This window comes from Meriones unguiculatus, chromosome 9 (genome assembly GCF_030254825.1).
Source record: "Meriones unguiculatus strain TT.TT164.6M chromosome 9, Bangor_MerUng_6.1, whole genome shotgun sequence".
NCBI classification, from domain to species: domain Eukaryota; kingdom Metazoa; phylum Chordata; class Mammalia; order Rodentia; family Muridae; genus Meriones; species Meriones unguiculatus.
In genome coordinates, this window is record NC_083357.1 from 19,155,761 (window position 1) to 19,180,809 (window position 25,049).

The 25,049-nt window shown below is 42.8% G+C and overlaps 2 protein-coding genes across 2 annotated transcripts in view; one reads left to right on the forward strand and one right to left on the reverse strand.

The window, feature by feature from the left end:
- Window positions 1–2,292: 2,292 nt before the first annotated feature.
- Sftpd (surfactant protein D) lies at window positions 2,293–14,329 on the reverse strand. The gene is made up of 8 exons (XM_021657788.2): window positions 14,220–14,329; window positions 12,043–12,241; window positions 8,456–8,572; window positions 8,115–8,231; window positions 7,674–7,790; window positions 7,103–7,219; window positions 5,919–6,002; window positions 2,293–4,025 (listed from the first exon to the last, which is right to left on the reverse strand). The coding sequence occupies exons 2-8, from the start codon at window positions 12,236–12,238 to the stop codon at window positions 3,649–3,651; spliced, it is 1,125 nt and encodes a 374-aa protein (XP_021513463.1). The 5' UTR covers window positions 12,239–12,241; window positions 14,220–14,329; the 3' UTR covers window positions 2,293–3,648.
- A 163-nt stretch (window positions 14,330–14,492) lies between these two features.
- LOC132656419 (uncharacterized) overlaps window positions 14,493–25,049 on the forward strand; it is a 45,028-nt gene continuing 34,471 nt past the window's right edge. The window contains exon 1 of the mRNA XM_060390922.1: window positions 14,493–14,631. The gene's annotated coding sequence lies outside the window, so the exon portion shown is untranslated. The remainder of the gene's footprint in view (window positions 14,632–25,049) is intronic.

Genomic DNA, 25,049 nt, shown 5'->3' on the forward strand with positions numbered 1-25,049 from the left:
TCTCTAAGCAGCTTGGTAATAGCACAAGATGATGGCTCCCGTGTTGTCCTGGCTAAGAGCTCTTAGACCATCCCGTCATTCTAAATCTACTGTCAAGCATCTCTATTCTCTACTGCTGCAATTCAACTCTAGAGATGACTTCTCAGCACCCTTAAGGATCCCAGAGCCAGAGCGCACAACTAGTTATTTCATCTTTGTTTCCAGCCCTGGATAAGTATTTGGTAACTCAATTAACATTTTCCCTTTAATAAGAAGGTTTTGTGAGGTAGGGATGTTTTGTTTTTCAAATACACCTTTAAGCTTGAATAAGGAGGATTTCCAGAGGGTAAGAGTGGTTGAGAATTGTCCAAACAAGTAATTCAGTTGTCAGTGGATTCATACAACCGTGTACTAAAAAGATTCAGAGCAAAATAAAATCCTAGAAAAGAAAACATCAGAAGGCTCCTCTCACACTGTGCATTATGGGATGTGGGCTGCTTTGGTGACAGGAGGATTGAGAATCAGGAGTAGTCTTGAGAATATACAGTTAACTAGTTGGGCATGGAGGTGCACACTGATGATTGCAGACTCTGCAAGTTGAGGGCAGGAGAATGTAGAGTTTGAGGCCAGCCTGAGCTGCATAGAGAAACGTTCTTTCAAAATAAAAATGGAAAAGAAGGAAAAGAGGACAAGAAACAAACATCTTAAAATAAAATAAAAATAACATTAAATTGAACAGGGCTTTCTAATGCCTCGCTGTGGAAGACCTCATTGAGGACATGTATGTATGGATGCCAGCAGCTGTCTTGACTTTATGTGTCACATAATCCCGCCTTCACCTCTCGCTTATGCTAGTTAAAAAGGGATGTGGGCTAATATGGCTGAGGGTAGGATGAGCAGTTTAAACCCATGCTGGTCTTCACATGTGTGTCAAGCAGGGGGTACCTAAAGGCTCTAAAACTTAAAATTTAATCTTCTGAAATATTTTCTTCAGTATTCCTCTTAATCAGGCTGTGTCTACAGAGCTCAAATAATCCTCTTGATATGTTCTCTGTGTTCTGAGCAAACCAAGTCTTCATGGCCTGTGGTCCTGACAGATTTGAAGGTTCCCCTGAAAGGGGTTGGAGTCTCACCATCCCAGACCTTCCACATGATAAGAGACTGTTCATAACGTTCCATTGTTCTTTCCTTCCTGCTGTTAAAAAACAGGCTGGGGAAAGCTAGAGAGATGACTCAGTGGTAAGAGCACTGGCTGCTCTACCTGAGGACCGGGTTCAATTCGCAGCACCCACAGCCATTTTGTAACTCTAGTTCTAGGAAATATGACACCCTCTCTGGCTTTTGCTGGAACCAGGCACATATGTGATGCAGAGACATACACAACGACAAAACAATCATAGACATGAAAAATAAAATACACTTACAACAAGAACAAAACAAGGCATTGTTATTTGGCTAGGTAACGGTTCCTTTGAGAGGATCTCCAAAGACTTGTAACACTAAGGGAATCTCAGTGGCAATACTGTGCTGCGTGGTCTTATTCCTCAAAACCTAGCTGCTGGGATGAGGGTGGGCATCTGAGACAAGCAGACTTATACCCACAGGAATCTTGGGCTGGTAGCAGGGGAGTACATCTTACCTCTATGCTCTGTGTTTGTCATTTCCTGTCCTTAGACAGTCTAGAGCAGTGGCTTTCCACCTTCCTAATGTTGGACCCTTTAACACAGTTCCTCATGTGGTGGTGACTTCAAAACATAAAATTATTTTGTAGCTACTTCATAATTGTAATTTTGCTACTTTTAGGAATTATAACATAAATATCTGATAGGCAACCTCCAAAGGGGTCAGACCCCACAGGTTGAGAACCCCTTCTCTAGAGGCGGGAAGCAGGAGGGTGTAAGCAAGAGATACATGGGTGCATGAAGAATACAGCCTGACCCTGCCTGTCCCCAGTGCTTCGTAAGCACACGTGGGGCCATCTATTTATAGGAAATGTTCCTCTTTGGCTTTAAACAAGTACCGGTTGCTTCCTGCTCCTGACTGTAAAAGGAACCTCTCTAAACTTAGGTGTGACCTCTGAACCAAGAGTTATTTGTTCTTTATTGTGTAACTGACTTGTTTTTCAGAAAGTGCCAGGAATTTTTTTTCCCAGTAACAAGGAAAAAAAAAATCTCAGTTGGTTATTAGCTTCATATTGTCTGAAAGTCTGGGGCTTGTCTCATAATATACATGAGGGATTTCTAAGAGGGATTCAGCTTAGGTGGGGAGGATTATACAGAATGGGCAATTCCCTCTGGTCTCTGGAACAGGAGACTGAGGGTATTGCCTAGAAAATGGGGCATTTATGTTTTTTTTTTTAATGGGCCTGTGGTCCACCCAGGTGTCCTTCCCATTTCTTGAATACAGGTATAATTAAAATTTGGACAAATGCATCAAAATAAACCAAACACTCAGAATTGTTAGCTTTGAGGTTGGGAAAAACTTATCTGTGACCCACAAATGCTACCATACCAAGTCATCCTTGCATGAGTCCTCTCCCTTCTCTGGGCCTCACTTTCTACATTTGAAAGATAAGAAGGATGGGGCTGGAGAGAAGGCTCACCAGGTAAGAGTGCTTGTTGCTTTGTGCAGACCTGGGTTTGATTCTCAGCACCCATACAGTGGCTCACAATCATCCATAATCCCAGTTCCAGAGAGTCAACAGGCATGCGTGTGGTATGCATACCTATATGGCAGCAAAACATTTATACATAAGAATTAAAAAGATAAAAACTTAAAAGAGTTAAGGAGTATTACCTAGGCCATCCTTGAAGCAAGAGGGATGGAATGTTCAAAACTGTCTGGCAATAGAAGGCTTAGGTGAATATGAGCATGGCCAGCTGCTCTTCTCCTACCTCCCTGAGATTACGGATGAGTTTAGAATGGTGCAGAGGTCTTTCTCAGCCCCACTGAAGGATTTTGAGTAACATTTTCCTAGGCGTTGCCATGGTGTTGCCATGATATCAAATAGGGAAACAGAGTGATTCCGTGCCACGTCACTCTGCTGGGCTTTGAGGCCGCCAGAGGTTCTATCCTGCCATTTTTTAGTTTGGGGACATCAAAAAAAAGTCCTGACCAGAAATGACCTGCAGATGGAATATGAAGCCAAGAGCCAGGTTGATCTCACCTGGAGTGAGTGAGGACTGAGTTAGGGCCTGTGTGTGCCCATGAGGTGATGAAGGAAAACAGCAGACTTGTAAGAAACCACCATCAGGAGCCACCAAGACACCAGAAGCCCCAGGCAATAGTGGAGAAAATCCCAGAGGAGAAAGTTTTAAAAAGATGCCATCAGCCAGGCCAAACACAGCTGAGAATTTGAGAAGCAGCAGAGCCAAGAAGAAGGCATCGTATTCTGTGACAGGTCATAGAGATGGACAATTTTATTCCCTGCAAGTGGTAAGACAAGACCTCTTTTTTCCCCCGAGAGCTTTTCAGCATGTGAAGGCAGCCATGCAGGACACTCTAAGAGATGTGTTGCGTGTAGCCCTGCATTTTGGCTGCTTTCTACAGAGAACCCAAGCTAGACATGTAGTCATTTTTTATTAGGATGTTGGTAGCACAGGGGTCTCAGCCACACCACACTTGCTAAGCTGTTGGCCAAGTACTGTCCCACCTGCTACCTCTAGTGGCTCAGAACTCACAGACGACAAGGCGTCGCTCTCCACAAACCTTGTCATTCCATTTGCCGTTGGTGAAGATCTCCACACAGTTTTCAGCTCCACCATTGTTGTTGGGCTCCCCTGGGGCCCAGTTAGAATAGACCAGGGACTCTCCTGTGGGGTAAGTGAACTTTCCTTCAGTGTCCACATCCGTCATGCTCAGGAAAGCAGCTTTGTTGTATGCTGAGATAAGCTGCTCTATGGCAGTGTTCTCAGCAGCAGAACGTGGGGAGGCCAGCTGCCCCCCAGCCTGCTTGCACATCTTCTGGGCATCCTCAAAAGGCTTTTCAAAGTTGGCTGTCCTGAAGATCTTGTCTCCAACACTTTGGCCATGAGGGAAGAGTGTGGCTGAAAGAGGAGGAAAGGAGGACTGAAGTTGTGGCAGCCCCTACCTAAAGTTCTGGGCCTGTCAAAAATTTGAGTCGGAGCAGGAACCTACTCCCAACTTTTTTTTTTTGACAGAATTTCTTTGTGTAGCCTTGGTTGATCTGGTCTCTCTCAGTAGAAGTATCTGGCCTCCAACTCACAGAGATATGCCTGCCTCTCTAAGTGCTGAATTTATAGGCTTGGGCCACCATGCCAGGCTCATCCAAAACTTCTGATGAAGGGTATTGGAGAACCAGAGATGATGAAGAAAAGACTGTGGTCCTAGCACAACAGTGTACTCCCATAAAACGGTCTCCCTATACACTAACAAAAGCGCTTTAGCTCAAAGAAGTTAAATGCAGTGTTCCAAGTTACTATGATTGTGGGGCACCTCACTCAGTTTGACACCAGAGCTTAGACATAGGCTGAGGAGACAGCTCAGTGAGCAAAGTGAAAGTATGAGGAGCTGAGTCTGGACCCACCATGTTCATATAAAAGCTGGACATGGGGTTACAGAAACAGGGGTATAGAAACAGGTGGATCCTAGGGTAGAATGAAAGGCCTCATTGACCAGCCAATCTCACTAAATCAGTAATCTACAGGTTAGTGAGAGTTCCTGTCTCCAAAAAGACAAGGTGGAGAGCTAGTGAGATGGCTCAGAGGTAAAGGTGTTTGCTTCTTGCTATACAGCCTGGTGACCTGAGTTCAATCCCTGGAACCTACATAAAGGTGGAAGGAGAGAATTGACTCCATACAGTTGTCCTCTGACTTCCACATGAGTACCTTGGTACACTGCTCATGAACGCGCCTACACACACACACACACACACACACACAGAGCTGCCCCTAAAGGACACTGACTTTTCTTGTTTAGCCCATATGTCAGTTACTATGTAGAACTGATCAACGTTTTCTACAAAATTACATTGGGGGTACAGAAGACACAGTGCAGTGAGCCCACAGCCATGCTGGTGGTAGGAACACAGGCTTTCAGCCAGTGTCTGCAGTATGTGCTGGGGTTAAGGAACAGGCAAGCAAAGAATGGAGCATCTGAAAGTTAGGGCAAAGGCCAGGTTGTCCTTAGTCTCCTAGCCCTAGAAGTGCTGGAGAGAGGGATGAAGTATGTCTGAGAGGTGCATATATTCAGGGAAATTGGGGTGGGGATAATGGTGAACCCCAAAAAGGAATCACAGCAGCTATTATGACCCTAGCGATAACTGTCTGAGAGGACAAGACAGAGTCACTCCCTCTCCACTTCCTTGCCTCTGAAGGGATGGGTCACATCACAGAGCATCATCTTCAGAGCATGTCACACATCTTTCAGTCAATGTGCCCCCACCTCTGTGGCTTTTGCATCCATGCAGGGAAGTCTGCAAAAGGTACTAGACCCTTGGGGCTCTGGAGCGGGTTGTGCTTCGGTCCTACACTGTGAGACTGGTGAGAGTCCAAGCTGGGCCCTGATCCACTGTTCTTTCCTCTGAGTATCTTGGGGAAGATTCTGCATGGGCTCAGGATGGTACCAAGAGCAGCCCTGAACAGGGCAGTGCAAGACTCATATGCTGTCACAGAGTTGTTCCTGAGTAGGCTTTTTTTGTGCTACATGAATATGCCCACTCATTTATCCAAAGCACACAGAAGGACCCAATATCCATCTTATGTGCTTGTAATTCTGTGTGTATGCCTATAACACATGTGCTCATGTATGTTGATAAATGCTCAATGTGTTACTCCAGTCCCAGTCCAGGCCTAGAATTAGTTCCTGCTCATTTCTATCCCATACCTAGAGCAAAGCTCAGCCAAATGAGTAGCCCTAGCTCAACTACAAGGTTCAGAATCCACAACAGTGACAGATTTTGTTTGGATCCAGGAACTCACCTTCCTTATAGTGAGAGAAAGCAGCCTCTAGATGCTGTAGCTGTCCCTTTATGGCCTCCAACTGCTGCTTCAGAGCAGCGGTGTCTTCACAGGAGGGAAAGAAGAGAAATGACCATGTGAAGATTATGCTGCAAACCTAACAACAATTTAGATTGTTCCCCAGAAAAAGGTAAGGGTTAAGTGGGGAGCTTGCTAACTCCCATCAAGCGCTGCATTTGTAGGCATTGATGGTCTCTGCTGTGAATGGTTTTCTTTTTTCAAAAAAAATTATTGTGTGTGTATGTACATGTATGTTACATGTGTATACACACATAGCCCAACAATTATTTGGGCATCTTCCTCCATTACCTTCCACTGTAGATAATGAGGTTGAGTCTGTCACTTGAATCCAGGGCTTGGTGATTTTACTAGTCCAGCTAGCTAATTTGCTCCACGGATAGCATCTCTGCCGCTGCAGAGCTAGGGTTACTGGCAGGCTGCCATGCCTACACACCATTTGGGGATCTGAACTCTTGAGCTCATGTCTATATGGCAAGCACTTCACACACTGATCCATCTCCCCAGTCTACTTGTTTGTTTATTTTCAAGACAGGATCTAATGTAGCCCAGGATGGCATCCAACTCAGTGATCCTCCTGCCTCAGCATCCCCAGTACTAGGATTACAAGTATGATCCGTGATACTGAGCTTCTGTGCAGAAATTTCTTATGTCCCTAAACAAGCCCCTAAACCTCAACTAAGCCTGAACCAGATGGCAGAGCAAAACAGATGACATTCTGACTCAAGATTTAGGAAATATAATGACATCCCAACATTCTTAGGGAAAGAATAGAAATAGACATTCCTTATGTAATTCTCACCAACTGGGTTGTTAGATACTCCAGGCTGGCCTATAAACCAGGAAATCAGCTGTTATCACCTATTCTCTCATGTTCAGATGAAGAAATTACCTGGGTTTGCCTTCCCACATGACTTAGACAGCTAAGCAAGAGCCTAATGGGCCCTCCTGCCTATCAGCTGACCCCAAGTTCTGCCTGTACTCATGCCTCTGTCCTTCTTCCTGGGACAGGCTCTGTGCCTACCACCTACACATCCTCATGACAGAAGCAGCAGCTGGAGTTACCATCTGAATCATGAGGTGCTATACCCCAGTGGGGGTCCCAGCACCTGAGGCTTCTGTCTTACCTGGAAGCCCGCTTTCACCTTTGGCTCCTCTGTCTCCAGGAGTCCCTCTGTCCCCCTTGAGCCCTGGTGGCCCCCTCGAACCTGGAGCTCCCTGTGGACCCACGGCTCCAGTAGGCCCTGGAATTAAAAACAAATAAAATAAAACAAACAAAACCCCACAAAACAAAACAAAACAACAATAACAAAGCTGGCTAAGCTGAGTGTCCATTTTTCAGCATGTATCACCTTACTGTACAACGTCTATCCTTCTCCCAGCTATGTGCCTTTGTCACATGCAGACTCTTCCCAGAACTCAGACTCATGCCCACTCTGTGCGTGGCTGTCCTTATCATCTGCCAACCAGCTTTGTATGTGTACAACTTCCCTTCAAAATGACTCCCTGTGGCTTAAAATATCCCTCTCCCTACATATGAGCAGGCTCAGGAGCCCCACATCTGCCTTCCTTGGAAGCAGACTGCCTCCACCGCTCAGTTTTGACTTAATGGATGAGATGAAGAAGTGAAGCAGGCCTTGGCAGCTCAAAGGGGGCACAGCAGAACTCCATCCAGCTCTATGTCTATTCCTCACTCACCTGCTGCCCCAGCAATCCCAGGGGCTCCTCGTTCACCAGGGGCACCTCTTTCTCCCTTGGGGCCTATAGGGCCTTTTGTTCCTGCAGATCCCGGCATGCCCGGAGCACCTACTTCTCCTGGGGAAGGAACAAACAGGTAGAAATGCTGCTAAGAGTGTGTTCAGTGTACATTTCCTTAGCAGTAGGCTTTTTCACACAGAACTACAGGGTTGGTTAGAGAGTTGAGAACACTGTTCCTTGCTGCCTCAGTTTCCTCTGTGGAGAGTAATGGAGAAATACTGTCATCGTGGAGAGATGTAAGCGAGGTGTGCAAACCAAGGTCCTCACAGTGTTAATACTCTGGATTCACCCTGTCAGTCTGACCAGGCCTCAGATCACACCAATGGCCTCCATTGTCATTTTTCTTTTCTTCCTCCCAGACCAACCATACCCCTTGCTTACCTTTGGGCCCAACCTCTCCTTTGGGACCTGGTTTGCCTTGAGGTCCTGTGTTCCCCTGCTTCCCAGAGAGTCCTTCTTTTCCAGCTGGACCAGGCAAACCTGGGAGTCCGGGAGGTCCTGGCAAGAAAGGATTAGCCCAGTCAGTGGCACGGAACTCCTTTGGCAGTAGGAGATTATCAGATACATGTCAGAGAAGAGGTCAAAGAGACAAGATCCAGAGCCTCCTTCTGAACTTCCTCAGTCCCTCTTCCTGGGACAGACTCTGTGCCTACCACCTATGCATCCTCATGACAGAAGCAGCAGCTGGAGTTACCATCTGAATCCCATGACCTATTGCTCACCACCTGGTCCAGAGTCTCCCTTTGGTCCAGGTTCTCCAGCAGAGCCATTCTCCCCTTTGGGCCCAACTGGACCTGCAGGGCCAGGCATCCCTGCAATCCCTGCAGGTCCTGGCAAACCTGTAGAAAAAAAATAAATGGACCCAAAGTCAGTTATAGGCTCAGGAAGGACTGCTGTCTATAGGATGAAGTCCTTGACATTCCTTTAAAGTTCTACTGTGCATGGACAGCCTACATTCACACACCCTGGTCCTATGGTGACCCACTTAATAAAAATTAGGTCCCCACTTATAGGAAATAGATATCCTTGGCTTGGAGGTGATTTCAAGCCAAGAGCCCCACAATCTTCCATGCAGAGCTTTACCACTGTGCCCAAGGCCACTGTGTCAGCAGAAGGCAATCTGTCAGCTTTGATTGATCAATGACCACAGAGCAAGTATGTAGATGTTTGTGTACATGTATGTAAGCCTGTGTGAGTGAGTGTATGAGGAGTTTGTATCAGTACAGCCAACTTTTTATTTAAACATTTTCAAACATTTTAAACATTTCAAACATTCGGACAGATCCTAACTTGTTTATTGTTATTTATCTAATTGATCATTGTTTGTGAAGAGCTCCAAGCACAAAAGGAATAAAAACTTAACAATAAGACTGTAGAAAACTAAAAAAACACAGAATGCAGCAAGGGAAATAACCAACAGAGTGAAGAGACAACCTACTGAATGGGAGAAGACACTTGTGAAACATTCACCAGACAAAGGGTTTGTTGACACCTAGAATATGTAAGGAATTAAGAAACCAACAAAAAACAGAAAATGACCTAATTTTAAAGTATAAAGTTTATCTGAACAGACTGATAATCTGCTCAGGAGAAGAAATAAAAGGTCAGGAAGTAAATGAAAAAAATGCTATTGTAAGTAGTCATCAAGGATATATAAATCAAAACCACAATGAAATTCCATTTTGCACTAGTTAGAATAGCTTTTACAAAATAGAACAAAGCAAGCCAGGTCTTTTAGTGCATGCCTTTAATCCCAGCACTCAGGAGGAAGAGCTCTGAGTTTGAGGCTAGCCTGGTCTACACTGCATTGCAAGTTCTAGGCCAGTCAGGGTTACAGTGAGAACCTGTCTGAAAACCACATATATGCATATATATGTGCATATATATATGCACAGAAACCCCAAATACACACAGAAATAATAAATGGTGGTGCGGATATGGATAAAAGGGAAGCTTTATATAGGAAAATGAATTATTGAATTAGTATATTTGCTGTGAAAAATAGTGTTGGGATTCCTAAAATACTAGAGCTATAATTACCATTCATATATCCTACTATGCCTGGGAATATATCCAGTTAAAATGCAATCAACAAGCCAGAGATACCTGTAAACTCACATTTATTGAAGCATCATTCACCATAGCTAAGGTGTGCTGACAGCCTAGGTGCCTACCAGTAGACAAACGAGTAATGTATAAATCCACAGTGTGATATTAGGCATAAAGAAGAACAAAATCTACTTGTTGAAAAACACATGGATGTGAAGAAAGACACAGAAAGACAAATGTCCCATGTTCTGTTTTATATGGATAATAAAACATACACCAACCTAGATATAGAAGAGTGATTAGTCAAAACAGTTGGGAAGGGGGACATTGATAAAAGTAGGCTAGTTTGACTAGCTTGCCTTGTTGCATGTATAGTCTTCAAGAGAACTCGTAACAAACCATGGGACAAGAATAACTGTGAAGGAAGAAGAAGTGTGACATGTTTCTCTTCTCACAGACCCCTGCTTTTTATACCATGCCCTCAGAGAAAGGACGGATAGAAAAGGTTTAGGTACTAAATCTTATGCAGATTATTTTAGAAAGAAGAGAAAACAGATAAAATTACATGTTTGAAAACCAGAGAGGACAGGCCTTCCTAGGGCAAGAAGTGCAGTTGGGATGGAGTACTTGTGAATTTTCTGGAAGACTTTAGGCTTCTTATTGCTTCCCAGGGATGAAGCATAGACAGATAAATGGCTGGGCTACATCATCTATCTACTACTCACCCTGGCGGAGTAGACATTTCTTGACTCAGGTTGAGCATCTCCTACCCTAAGTTCTCACTACAGTGACCCTCAGATCCAATCCTAGATCACCTGCTCAAGGGTGTCTCCTCTTAAGCTTCAATTGCCCTTTTCAGCAAATTTTGGGGAGCAACAGGTATCAAAATCCATGATAGATGATCAAAAGTGACTAGAGAATTACTGGAATAGAGGAACAAAAAGAAAAAGAAAGGAAAAGGAAGAAGAAAGAAAGAAAAAAGAAAAGCCATTCTGTGTCGCAATGTTTGCTTCCTTAACCCAAGGCCTAACCAAAGACCAGGAAATACACAGGGATAAAGCCTGTTCCAGGACCACTGTGGGAAAGGAACACTCTGCATTTAATACACAGATGTCACTGGGCTCAAGAGAGAGATGGAGATCACCAAGTACCATTCCTCTTGTGGCTGCCCCTGGATGAATCTCAAGCCCCAGCCGGCCCATTCATACATGGGGTCACATTGTGTCTTACCTGAGACATACTGTCTCTTGTCCTTTACCCCATGTAGCCTAGAGACAATATTCTAAGTGGCTTCCTTTCAACCAAAATGCAAACTCGGGCAAGAAACAGAGTATTTGATCCCATCAAAGCTTCAGCTCAGAAGAGTGTGTCCCACTATTTTTGTTGATTGTTTATTAAGTTTCCCACTCTTGCCAACGAGACTCTGCAGGGTCAGTATTTTCAGGGTCAACTGGTTTACTATGTCTGGCAAACCAGGAGAACACACCAAATCGCTCAGCAGGAACGTTGAACTTCACCCAGAAGACTCAATATAAATTAAAATCTTTGGCTCCATCATCTGTCAAAGAGTATTTGGCAAATCCTATTCTCACTTGAAAATAGGCAAATTGAGACTTTGTGTCCTTGAGGGTCACAGTCACAGAGAGACAGCTAACAGTCCAATCCTTTTAATGCAGAAGCCCTTCTTCTTTCAACTTTATCATCCCCTACTTTACCTGAGAAGAGACCTTGGTATGTTCCTTGTGGGTTTTGAAAGAATTAAATGGATTTCCAAATAAATATCTGAGCACAGAGCTGTACAAAGAAACACGAATTCTTATCTTCACTTGTAATGTCTTAGGCAGGTTTTGCCAGCAAAACCTGTTTGTAGGACTGTTTATAGGAGCCTGCTTTTCTCCACCATGTGTGCAGTGGAGTTTAAATATTAAAACTAATTAACATTCCATATAGGCACCCTTTAATAAAAATGAACAATTGTTTACTGCTGGGACAGGGTTATATTGGTTGTTTACCCATTCTCTGAACAAGAAGAATCCAGGGATCCCAAGGGAGGAGTCAGGGCAGCTGGGTGATGGGAGAAAGCTCATGGTAGGTCAAAAAAGACATGTGTTTGGCAGATAGCATGGACACCATGGGGAAACTCATTCCCCTGGGAGGAAGCGCACATCCAAGTTCATCATGGAGTATCTGAACATTCAGGCTGGTTTACATTCCAATACTCCCCCTCCCCTCCAGGACAAGCCCTTGGTCCCAGGTCTACCTGGATCACCCTTCTCTCCCCGTGGACCCTCTCTCCCATCCCGTCCATCCCGTCCAGGCAGGCTGTTCTCTGTGGGACTACAAATGACTAGAGTGCAGGTGTTGGATACTGATCTCTGTGAGAGGGTCTTCATTTCTGCTCCCAGGCTCCCCAGGGGTTGTACCAGCAGGGCAAGCATGTAGAGGAGGTGCAGCATTGCCTGCAGGGATGAGAACAAGAAAAGAGGTGATGATGGTTCGAGGATGGGGATTAAGTAGTGGCTGCTGAGTCTGGAGATGAGAAATTTCCATTCCCACGTCCTCCTCCCTGATGAGGGCCCAGAGCAATAAGACAGTAAGACTCCAAAAGCAGTATATGGAGGTGGGCATATGGTCTAGCCTTTGAGGGAGTGAGCTACCTGACTAGCACTCTGACAAGGTTGACAGTAGTTTCCATCTCTGGTGCCCCATGAGAACAGTGCCTGAGGACTGTCCTCATTCCTGGTCCTCCTTCTTTCTGTGTACTAGGGCAGCTGTATTAATTCAAATGAGGCTAAGCCTATATCCTCTCTCTGGCTAAGGTATCAGCACTGATACCTTACAGCATTGGTCCATAAATGAACCTGAGTGCTTTTAGATTCCAGCACAAGCTCAGGTTGGAGTGTGGCTGCATGCTTGCCAGGCAACTTGATATTTCTGGACCAAGCAACCAAATCCATGATGAAGGACCCAGAGGGAACACAGGTAAAGAGTTTCAGAGATATCAAGTTAGCAGCTGGAGAGACCCAGAGATAACTAGAAGGCTATTGAGATGCTTTGTTGGTGAAGGGGGAATTCCAGGTGGGCTTATTCGGATTGGAGGCTGGTTTGAGGAGGAACCTAGAGAAGACAGTTGTCAGAATATTCAGTCACTGTCTGAGAGGGACTTAGTCTGGCTGAGACCTGACTTCAGGGTACAAGAGTTTGGTCACTCCCTACACAGGGTATCTCAAGGTCTTAACTTATCATCATTTCCAACACTTTCCAATAGTGTTACAAGGCTGTCAACTCTGCATGCCTTCAACCATGGGATACTGGGGTACATTCAAGATCTGACCTATAATAATGTCTTTCCATCCAGGGAAGGAAAGAGCCAGTGGGTAGCACAGTGGTTGGGAACAAAGCTTAAAGGGCCACACAGGAGATGAAGGGGTTCACTCTAACTGAATAGGGTACATGCTTGCCAGGGCTTCCTGACCAGAGAGGTGCTTCTCCACCTGCTGGTGGTTCTGGGCTAAAGCTTTCCTTTTCTTATTCACCATTTCCTCAGATCTCTTGGGACTTCCTAGAAATGCCTTAATGAGCTCACAGGCCACTTCCTTATCCTTGTTTTATCAGAGACTCTGTAATCAGTACTGAAGAGCAGGCCCAAGTCATAGCAAGGCCCCTTCCTTGACCTACAGCCATCTTAACTTTAGGGCCCCATACCTCATTTTGGGGGAAGAGTCAAGACGAAAGGCTTTCTGATCTATCACCTGTTCACCTTAGGAAGGAGGCCTCAGAGAGCAGACCCTCAGGCTTTCAGAACCAGGACAGTCTGGGGTTAGCTAGAGGACCAAATGGAGTGTGCAAAAACCACAGCCCAGAGCTCAATGACACTCAGTCGGTGCTTTCAGAGAAAAAGTTAATTGAGAACAGTGCCACTTCCTGATCTTGGCTGATAAACCAGAGACCATGTATATTGTTTAATAGACTTTAGGCTAAGAGGGAACTTGGTTTGTCCTTGTTGCTATGCCATTGGCACCAGCCTGAGTTTAAATCCCTAGCCCAGGGAAGTCTGGGCAGTTCTCTATCTTTTTATTTTTCCTTTCTTTCTTTATGAAATTGGGAACCAAGACAAAATTCCACTTGAATTCTCCATACTATCTGTGTAGGTCTGAGAAAACATCACATAGAATTCATCCATACTACCCAAGCTCAGAAAGTACATCTTCCAACTGAGCCAAGGAAGGTGTCCTAGGGACAGAGGATCTTTTCCCTTTACTCTGTCCTCCACTTCCATTCCCTACAATCCCTGATCTTTGACTCTTGATTCCTGATCCAGAACCCAGAACCAGAACCCCTTCCCCACTTTCTCAAAATCAGTGTGATAAACAGCCCAGCTGGACAAAGAGATTCCACATAAGATAGGGAAGTGAAATGAGAAGCAGAGATACTCACAGATTGCTTCCTTGTAGGTCCCAGGAGCTCCAGGCAAATGTAGCTGTGTTTATCAGGCACCTGCTATTTATGCCTGCCCTGTAAGTGGACTTCCACCCGGCACTGGACTTCTGAAAAAAGTCACACACACACACACACACACACACACAAAATTTTCTTTCTGTTGACTCACTCACTCTTACCCCACCTACACTCTTCAGCCCTGCTAACACTATGCACACCTGCTACCTTAGCAGTCCACAGTGGCTAATGATCTATATACCCTCTCTTGCAGCTCTAGGAGTGAGGAAGCATCCCAATTGCCTGGGTGTTAGAGGCATCCAGGACTCAGAGGTCCAGATCCCATCATGTTGCACAATGGCCTACAATGACTGAAGACCAAGAAAATCCTCACATCTGCATGTCTCCAAAGGTAGGACCCACTGCTGTGTCCAGTTCCCTTTTCATCATAAAAACATTGCCCAGATATTGAGAAAGAGCTGGGAGCTGCTTGGCATAATCAGGAGGGGTAGGGCAGATAAGGAGGCTGCAAGGGCAGCAACCCACGGGGATTGTAGTACAGACAGCTGCAGCCTGGAGGTAGACACCATTGCATACTGCACTAGAATACAAAGAGCTCATCACTTATTCTTTAGGAAGTGAACTTACCTTAGCAGGTGGTATCTTGGCCCTTGTTCTTTCATTTTCCTAATAAATGTTTGACTTGTATGTTGCCCTGATCATTAAAGAGAAGCGTTGAACTCCTGATACTCTGTGGTTACATCCCTTTAAGCAGGTTCTTTCCAGGGTTATTGAGAAGTAGTCCACTTTACCATTGCTATAATCTTTGTTTCTACTTGAATTTTTAAAAAAATTTTCCTCCATTCCCATTCTCTCTCTCTCTCTCTCTCTCTCTCTCTCTCTCTCTCTCTCTCTCTCTCTGTGTGTGTGTGTGTGTGTGTGTGTGTGTGTGTGCACGCGCACACATGTGGCCACACATCTCAAGGTTAAGGTGGCTTTACCTCCTGATTCTAGATTTAGGGAAATATTTTTCTTTTGAAGCCAAATTTCATTTTGTTTAAAGATAATTTGGATATTTATTTCTTTAGGTAAAAATAAGAGATTACAACAAGAATAGCTGAAGGAGACACAATACACATACCCATGGAACCAGCAGGGCAGCCTGTACCATTTATTGCTAGCTCCAGCCTTTCTGGAAGGAAAAGGGAGTCAGTACATTTGAAACTGGAGACAATGATGACAATAACTATAGTTCTAAGGCTATCATTAGGATTTCTCTAAAGTGTCTGGTTGTAGAAATGAGTGGCTGTGGGAACTGACTAACTCAATCTCTGGCACAGTCATTCAGAAAAGTTTTCTATGCTAAATACTCACACTGTAAAAGCTAATATACCTTTCTCCTCAGACTCACTATTGAAAACTCTCAGACAAAGGTGTTTGCTTTCCATTATCAGATGGTGTCTTGATCTGGAATTTTATTATCTCTGAGAACCTGGTCAGAGGCGTCATCTTTCACTGATTACCTAATATGTTTCCTCCTACAATTTGTAGGCATATGTGTTATATAGCACATACACTTAGCTTATTTATTCCATCAGTAGAAACAATCTGTGGATGCACAGCAATTCCATGCCAGAAAATTAAAATTTATGCCATGAAAAATACCAGTTGACATCACAGAGTTGCCATAGTGACATTTGAACCCTGGACAGGATACACTGAGAGAGGCACAAAGTAATTTTTTTGTGATGCTTTAGCTAGCATTGTATAACCTCAGTCTAATTATAACAAAATTCCAGACAAGCCCACTTTGAGGAACAATGCAAAATAATATACCACCTAGGTCAAAGGCATGAGCTGTGAAGTTATGCTAAGGGAAGATAATGACAAAATAGAATGTAGGATTGTAGACTGACCCTAGACCAGAAACATAACATTAGGGGAAAAATTATGGAATATTGCAGGAGCTCTTTTGGGGGACCTGCTTGAAGTTTAACGATAAAGACAGGGAGACACCTGTATAATATAAAGCTGTTGGCATTTTGGTTGAGGCAGTCCTTCAGCTAGCCATCTAACTTAACCTGACATTTCTGCTCTTGCACCCCCGCCATGTGGCTCTTTATGTTTACCCTTCTGCTCCATTCCTGTTTCTGCTTCTGTCTCGTGCCTGTTTCTGTCTGGTTGTCTTACCCCAGCTCCAGCTGACAGCTCTTTATTCTGCAAAAAGCCACGCTTCTTTCCTAGACAATAAAAGCTATTAGCCTAGTGGGAGAGAGTCCACAGCTACTCATTTCTAACCAATCGGTAGCCAGACTACATGCAGTAGCGCTGCCTTTTGGCCAGACTGAGGGCTCTGGGACTGCCCCCCAACAGCAACTTGCCTCTTCTCTTTGGACAGGTGAGAGAGTGACAAACATTAACATATGCTGCTAGCCTGCACTAGAATAGATGGCTCAGAGGTTAGGAGCACTGGCTGTTCTTCCAAAGGTCTTGAGTTCAATTCCCAGCAATCACGTGGTAGTTCATAACCATCTGTAATGAGATCTGGTTCTGGAATGCAGGCAGAACACTGTATAAACAATAAATATTATAAATATCAATAAATAAATCTTTAAAAAAAGAGTTGAGAATAGAGAGGCACAACTTCAGAGCCAGTTGATATTATCTGTGCAGGTGATCCCAACAATAGAATCTGAATAGGCCTTGAATTCCCAAATAGCACTGAACTCAGGTCAATTTCTTTTTTTAATTAAATTTTTATTTTTTGTATTAATTACAGTTTATTCACTTTGTATCCCAGCTGTAGCCCCTTCCTCATTCCTTCCCCATTCCCACCCTCCCTTTCTCATCTCCTCCCATGCTCCTTTCCAAGTCCACGGATAGGGGAGGTCCTCCATCCCTTCTATCTGACCCTAGCTTATTGGGTCTCATCAGAACTGGATGCATTGTCCTCCTCTATGTCCTGGCAAGGCTGCTCCCCCATCAGGGGAAGGCAGTTGAAGAGCTAGCCACTGAGTTCATGTCAGAGACAGTCCCTGTTCCCATTACTACGGAAACCACTTGGATATTGAGCTGACTTGGGTTACATCTGTGCAGGGGTTCTAGGTTATCTCCATGTATGGTCCTTGGTTAGAATATCAGTCTCAGTAAAGACACCTGGGCCCAGATATTTCAGTTCTGTTGCTCTCCTTTTGGAGCTCCTGTCCTCTCCAAGTCTTACTATCTCCGTGTTCTTTCCTAAGATTCCATGTACTCTGCCCAAAGTTTGGAAATGACTCTCAGTATCTACTTTGATACACTGCCGGGTAGAGTCTTTTACAGGCCCTCTGTGGTAGGCTCCTGTCATGTTTCCCATTTTCTCCTTCCAATGTCCGTCCTGTTTGCCTTTCTGAATGAGGGATTTATCATCTTACCCAGGTTCCTCCTTCTAGCTGAGCTTCTTGAGGTACAGATTTCTGTAGGTTTATCCTATAATATATGTCCAGTATTCACTTAAAAGTGAGTATATACCATGTGTGTCTTTCTGCTTCTGGGATACCTCACTCAGGATGATCTTTTCTAGATACCACCATTTGCCTCCAAATTTCATGATTTCCTTGTTTTTAATTGCTGAGTAGTATTCCATGGTGTAAATGTACCACAATTTATGTATCCATTCCTCAGTTGAGGGGCATCTGGGTCCTTTCTAGGTTCTGGCTATTATGAATAAATCTGCTAGGAACATGGTTGAACAAATGTTCTTGTGGTGTACTTGAGCATATTTTGGATATATGCCTAGGAGTGGTATCACTGGATCTTGAAGAAGCATTATTCCGAATTGTCTGAGAAAGCGACATATTGATTTCCAAAATGGTTATACAAGTTTACATTCCCACCAGCAATGGAGGAGGGTTCCCCTTTCTCCACATCCTCTCCAGCAAGTATTGTCACTTGAGATTTTGATCTTAGCCATACTGATGGGTGTATAGTGAAATCTTAGGGTTGTTTTGATTTGCATTTCCCTGATGACTAAGGATGTTGAGCATTTCTTTTAAGTGTTTCTCTGCCATTCTATATTCCTCTAGAGAGAATTCTCTGTTTAACTCTGTACCCCATTTTTTTAATTGGATTACTTGATTTGTTGCTTTTTAAGTTCTTTACTTCTTTATATATTCTGCATATTAGCCCTCTGTCAGATAAAGGGTTGGTGAAGAAAATTCTTTTCCAATCTGTAGGCTGTCGTTTTGTTCTGATGACAATGTCATTTGCTTTACAGAAGCTTTTCAGTTTCACAAGGTCCCATTTATTGATTGTTACTCTTAGAGCCTGTGCTGTTGGTGTTCTGTTCAGGAAGTTGTCTCTTGTGCCAATGAGTTCTATGTTCTTCCTCAGTTTTTCTACTAACAGATTTAGTGTGTCTGGTTTTATGTTGAAGTCTTTGATCCACTAGGACTTTAGTTTTGTGTAGGTTTCATAAGAGAGATAGGTCTGAAGTTCTCTTTTTTTGTTGGGTCTTTGTGTGGTTTAGGTATCAAGGTGACTGTGGCTTCATAGAAGAGTTCGGTAATGTTCCTTTTGTTTCTGGTTTGTGGAGAGAAACACAAATGTTTGAAGAGAATTGGAATTGGTTCTTCTTTGAAACTCTGGGAGAATTCTGCACAGAAACCATCTGGCCCTGGGCTTTTTTTGGATGGGAGTCTTTTGATGAATGCTTCTATTTCCTTCGGGGATATAGGACTATTCCATCTTTCTACCTGATATTTATTTAGTTTTGGTGAATGGAATCTATCAAGAAAATTGTCCATTTCCTTTTGATTTTCAAATTTTGTGCCATATAAGCTTTTATAGTAACACTTAATGATTGTTTGGATTTCTTCAATGTCTGTTGTTATATCCAACCCCTTTTTCATTTCTGATTTTGCTGATTTGGATAGTTTGTCTCTGCCTTTTAGTTAGTTTGGCTAAGGGTTTGTCTATCTTGTTGATTTTCTCAAAGAACTTGCTTTTGGTTTCATTGATTCTTTGGATAGTTTTATTTGAATCTAATTTATTTATTTCAGCCCTGAGTTTGATTATTTCTAGCCATCTGCTCCTCTTGAGTATGTCTGCTTCTTTTTTTTTCCCTAGGGCTTTCAGTTGGGCCATTAAGTTGCTTGTATGCAATGTCTCAAATTTCTTCTTGTGCTATGAATTTCTTAGTGCTATGAATTTTCCTCTTACCACTGCTTTGATTGTGTCTCATAAGTTTGGATATGTTGTGTCTTCATTTTCACTGAATTCTAGAAAGTCTTTAATTTCTTTCTGTATTTCTTCCCTAACCCAACTGTCATTGAGTAGCAAATTGTTCAGTTTCCATGTGTAGGCTTTTTGCTATTTCTGTTGTTGTTGAGGTCCAACTTTAGTCCATGGTGGTCAGATAGGGTACAAGGGATTATTTCAATCTTCTTGTATCTGCTGAGGCTTGCTTTGTGACCAACTATATGGTCTATTTTGGGGAAAGTTCCATGAGATGCTAAAAAGAATGTATACTCTTTTGAATTTGGGTGAGAAATTCTGTAGACATATATTAGGTCCATTTGATTAGGAGCTCTGTAAGTGCCTTTATTTTTATATTTAGCTTCTGTATAGATGATCTGTCCCTTGGTGAGAGTGGAGTGTTGAAGTCTTACAGTATTAAGGTGTTGGGATCGATGCGTGATTTCAGCTTTAATAATGTTTCATTTACAAATGTAGGTGTTCTTGTATTTGGGGCATAGATGTTCAGAATTGTGATGTCCTTCTGGTGGATTTTTTCCTTGATGAGAATGAAGTGCCCCTCCTCATCTTTTTTGTTTAATTTTGTTTGAAAGTCTATTATATTAGACATTAGGATAGCTACACCAGCTTGTTTTCTGGGTCCATTTGCTTGAAAAATATTTTTCCAGCCTTTTACTCTGAAGTAGTATTCATCTTTGTTGCAGAGTTGTGTTTCTTGGATGCAGCAGAATGTTGGATCCTGTTTCTGCAACCCTTCTGTTTGCGTCTTTTTATTGGAGAGTTGAGTCCATTGATGTTGATAGATAATAGCGGCCAATGAATGTTAGTTCCTTTTATTGTGGAGTTGGTGATATTACTGTGTTTCATTGCTTGTTTTCTTTTAATTTTGTTGTGAAAGTTATCTGTGTCCTGTGTTTTTTTGTGTGTAGTTGTTTTCTTTGGATTGGAGTTTTCCTTCTAGTATCTTTTATAGGGCTGGGTTGCTGTGTATATGTTGTTTAAATTTAGTTTTGTCATGGGATATTTTGTTTTCTCCATCTAGGTTGATTGAAAGCTTTGCTGGTATAGTAGTCTGGGTTGGTCTCTGTGGTCCCTTAAATTCTTCATGACATCTACCCAGGCCCTCCTGGCTTTCATAGTTTCTGTTGAGAAATCTGGTATTATTCTGATAGGTCTACCTTTACATGTTACTTGGCCTTTTTCCTTTGCTGCCTTTAATATTTTTTCTTTGTTCTATAGATTTAGTGTTTTGACTATGATGTGACAATAAGAGTTTCTTTCCTGGTCTAGTCTATTTGGTGTTTTGTAGGTCTCTTTTATGTTTATCGACATCTCTTTCTTTAAGTTGGGAAAATTTTCTTTTATGATTTTCTTGAAAATGTTTTCCGGACTTTGGACTTTTTCATCTATTCCTATTATTCTTAGAGTTTGTCTTTTCATGGTGTCCTTGATTTCTTGGATGTTTTGTGTTTGGGACTTTTCCAATTTTACTTTTTCTTTGAGATATGTATTAATTTCAGCAAGTATATCTTCAGCACCTGAGATTCTCTCTTTCATCTCTTGTATTCTATTGTTGATGCTTACCTTCGTGGTTCCTGATCTTTTCTCTAAGTTCTCCAGCCCCAGGGTTTTCTCTGTGTTTTCTTTATTTATTCTAATTCTGTTTTCATGTCTTGCAACATTTCTTTCATTTGTTTGAATGTGAATCCTGTCTTTCTATGATGGCTCCTATTTTTTTTTTTTTTTGTTTGTTTCCTCTCTATATGCCACTAATTGTGCCTCTACTTGTGCCTCTATTTGTTTGGCTGTATTTGCCTGTATTTCTTTGAGAACTTATTTCATTTCCTCTTTATTTGCCTCCACTCGTATGGCTATTTCTCTAAGATATTTGTTGTTTTCCTCCCTATGTCCCTCTAATAACTGGATAAGCATAGCTTTAAAGTCATTTTCTGTGTTTCTGATGAATTGAAATATCCATTGATTTTGGGGGTTGGTGGAAACATGAGGTCCTGATTTTTGTTGAGTGTAGTCTTACTTCAATCTCTGGCTATCTGCTTCTCTGTAACCTTCATTGTTTGTTCCTGGAGTCTGTACTACAGACTGGGTCCATATTTTCCTGGTTTCTGGAGTATTCTTCAGGAAATGAGAGAGGTCCACTGGTTTGAGAGTGTGAGTTGGTGTTTCAGCTGTACCTAAGGGAGGAAGAGCCGCTGGCACAGAATCACAATTTGGGGGATCAAGAGTGGCATGTACATGGAAGTGTTTCTTGAAGGACAGAGTACTAGAAGGTGTAGCTGCTTGGAATGGGTAGGGGTGCAGGTGCACGAGGGGGTGGTAGATGCTAGTGCTGTTAGCAGGCATAGTTTGCAAGTGCTGTTTGCAGGTGCAATGCACCTGTTCTGATTTCCTGAATATCTCAGTGGTCTACAGTCCTGTCATACTGACATTCCAGTATTCAGATCTGTCTGGGCTCCAGGAGTTGTTTGGCTGGACTTTACTGGTAGACCCGCAGATCAGGAGCTTCAATGTTGATAATGCTGTCCCAACAATTCCTATGTTGCCACAGAACTTGGGGGCTGGTGTTGTGGTCCACTGGGCATCCAGCCACCATGGCAGAACTAGGAGGCTGCTGGAACAGATGCCTTCTGGAAGGCCTTGTGGATCTGTGGACCTGGTTGGCCTGGTTGGCCAGCACTGTGCTCTGATAGAGGAGTGGGCACTGTGGACTGAATCCTAACGGTCTCAGCCCAGGGTTTATCCCCTTTCTCCCAGGAAGCCTCAATGTTGATGTTCTGGGTTCAGTTGCCTCTCCACTCACCAATTTCAGAGTCTCAGATCCTCTGCCCCTCAGAAAAAGTGCAAGCTGATCACCGCCATCTTGGATCTAGTGAATTTCTTGAATTAGGCCATTGAACTGTTGTTGTGAGACATGGAAAACTTAGAACCAGCATAACATGTGGAAGAAAGACTGCTTCCTTCCCTGAGACTGATCATCAACTTCATTTGCCACTCTAATGAAGATCCTGGCCACTACAATACGTCATGAATATAGGAAAACATACCAGATTAGAAAGAGATGAAACTGTCTTTACTTTTCATTTGCAAGCAAGTATAGAAAGTTCTGAAGGACATGTACAGTGCAGCTTCAGTTAACAGTTTTCAGAGGTTAGAGGAAGCAAGGTCAATATACAAAAAACAACTTCATTTCCATATGATATACATATTTAATAACAAGCAATGTTGTCAATAGCACATCAGTAGCCAAATAGGAACTATTCCTAAATAATTTAAAATATATGGAAGATCTTCACACTGGAATCCTACAAAACCTCCATGCAAATTTTAAATGTTAAATAGGTATATTTATGGAGAAAGGGACTTGATATTTTTATTTCAGTTTTCTCTGAATCGATTTACAGATGCAAAGCAATATCTATCAATACCTTAGCAGCTTTATATAGATACTAACCTGACTCTAGAATTCATATGAAAGTATAGACAATCTAGAACATAATTTAGAAGATGTATACACTGATTTGTTTGTACATGTTAAAAAGCTAAACAAGGTTTCACAGGTAGCTGAGGCTACCCTGGGATTCACTGTGTAGTCAAAACTGGTTTCAAACTTGCAAATGTCTTGCCCCAACCTTTCACATAAATGTGTGAATTCCTATGCTCTACTTTACATACTCTAATTCTGATAACTGCTATAAAGCTATAGTATTTAGAATGAGGCGTTTGCCAAGGGCAGTGATGCAGTTGGTGGAATACACTGTCCTCAAACAGACTTCAAATATATATAATTTACTTGGTCTTATTGAAAGGTGGCAAGACACTTCAGTGATTGCTACTGGAACATCACAGGGAAATGGCTGCAAAAAAAATAATCATCTCACCTTTTATTTATCCCACATGAACACTAACTTTAGGTGGATTGTAGAATGTTTTTGGCTATATTAGTTGTCCATCCTGAAAACAACTCAAACCACAAACCATGAATGGATAAATCGTTATACTTAGGAACAATGGAATGTCAGTCAGCACTGACAGAAGAATAAACTATTGGTAAGGGCAGCATGAATAATCTATAAAACAGGCTGAGTGAAAGACACTCGGCATACCTCCCAATGAATCACATATTTTGTAATTAATTAAAAATATAAAAAATAAGAGGATATTCTGTATCTCTATGTAAAGCTCTGGAAATAGAAAAGCCGTTGGTTCTAACAGAAAGCAGAATAGTGAGTCTGGGGCTTGGTGGCTAGAGGGACACTACTGTAGAGGGATTATCCAGGTTGTGGTGATGGTTACAGAAGACTGAGGTAGGAATATCTTAAGGTGGAGATCAATCTAGGCTACATAGAAGACTCTGTCTCAAAATGGTAAAACCTGAGGATATACTTAGTGGTAGAGTAATTGCTAGCATCACTGGGTCTTGAGTTTGGTTCTTTTGTTTTTTTAATAATTTTTATTTTTTTCTTCTCAGTTTATTCATTATATATCCTGATTGAAGCCCCATCCCTCAGCACCCCTCAATCCCACACTCCCTCCCTCCCCCTTTTCCCCATCTCCTTCCCCTAGTCCACTGAAAGGGGGCGTTCTCCACTATTGCCATCTGTGCATAGCTTGTTAAGTCTCATCAGAACTACTTGTATCCTCTTCCTCTGTGGCCTGGCAAGGCTGCAACATCAGGAGTGAGTGTTCAAAGAGCAGTCAGCTGAGTTCATGCTAGAGATATCCCCTGCTCCCATTCTTAGAGATCCACATAGAGACTGAGCCGCTGATCAGCCACATCTGAGCAGGGGGTCTAGGTTCTCTCCATGCATGATCTTTGGTGCATCTGTCTCTGGAGGATCCCCTGGGCTCTGATCTTTTAATTTTTTGGTCTCCTTGTGGGACTCCTCTCCTCTCCATGTCCCTCTATTCCCACCCCTCTCTTCCTCCATAAGACTCCTATGTTCTGCCCAAAGTTTGGATATGAGTCTCAGCATCTGCTTCGATCCTCTGTTGGGTCAATCCTTTCAGAGGACTCTCTATTGTAGGCTCCCATCCTGTTTCCTCTTTTTCCCTGCTTCTGATTTCTATGCTGTTTGCTATTCTGAATGAGATTTAAGCATTCTCTGTAGGGTCCTCCCTAGTGTTTAACTTGTTTAGGACTGTAGATTGCTATCCTATATTATACAGCTAGTATCTGCTTATAAGTGAGTGTATGCCATGCCTGTCTTTCTGTTTCTGGGTTACCTCACTCAGGATGATATCTTCTATGTTGGCATAATGTTCTTTTGAAATGTATATACCTTCCCTTGTTCATTCAAATGCTGATTTCAACCCTCCACTCTCTGGTTTCAATCCAGATATTGCATTGTGATACTTATTCTAAGCATCCTGTCTCAACTTTGTGTAAACAGGCCAAAATAAAGCAACTAGCCACAATGTTGAGCAAGGGGAGGAGCCAGAGGGCAGGAAATGAATGGGAGGAGAGAGGGCGAGGCAGAACTGGGAAAGAAGAGCTGGGAGAGAGATCTTGGAACCATGTGGAGAGATAGACTGGACCTAATACATCACTAAAAGCAAGTATAATGTGGGAAATCTGAA

What these genes read in the sequence shown, in the direction of transcription:
- Sftpd (XM_021657788.2), bottom strand. Translation starts at nt 12,238, where the DNA reads ATGCTGCACCTCCTCTACATGCTTGCCCTGCTGGTACAACCCCTGGGG. An exon ending in GGGAGAGAAGGGTGATCCAG is followed by an intron (nt 8,573 to 12,042) that starts GTAGACCTGGGA and finishes TTTTTTCTACAG; the next exon opens with GTTTGCCAGGACCTGCAGGG. An exon ending in GGGAGACTCTGGACCAGGTG is followed by an intron (nt 8,232 to 8,455) that starts GTGAGCAATAGG and finishes CTTTCTTGCCAG; the next exon opens with GACCTCCCGGACTCCCAGGT.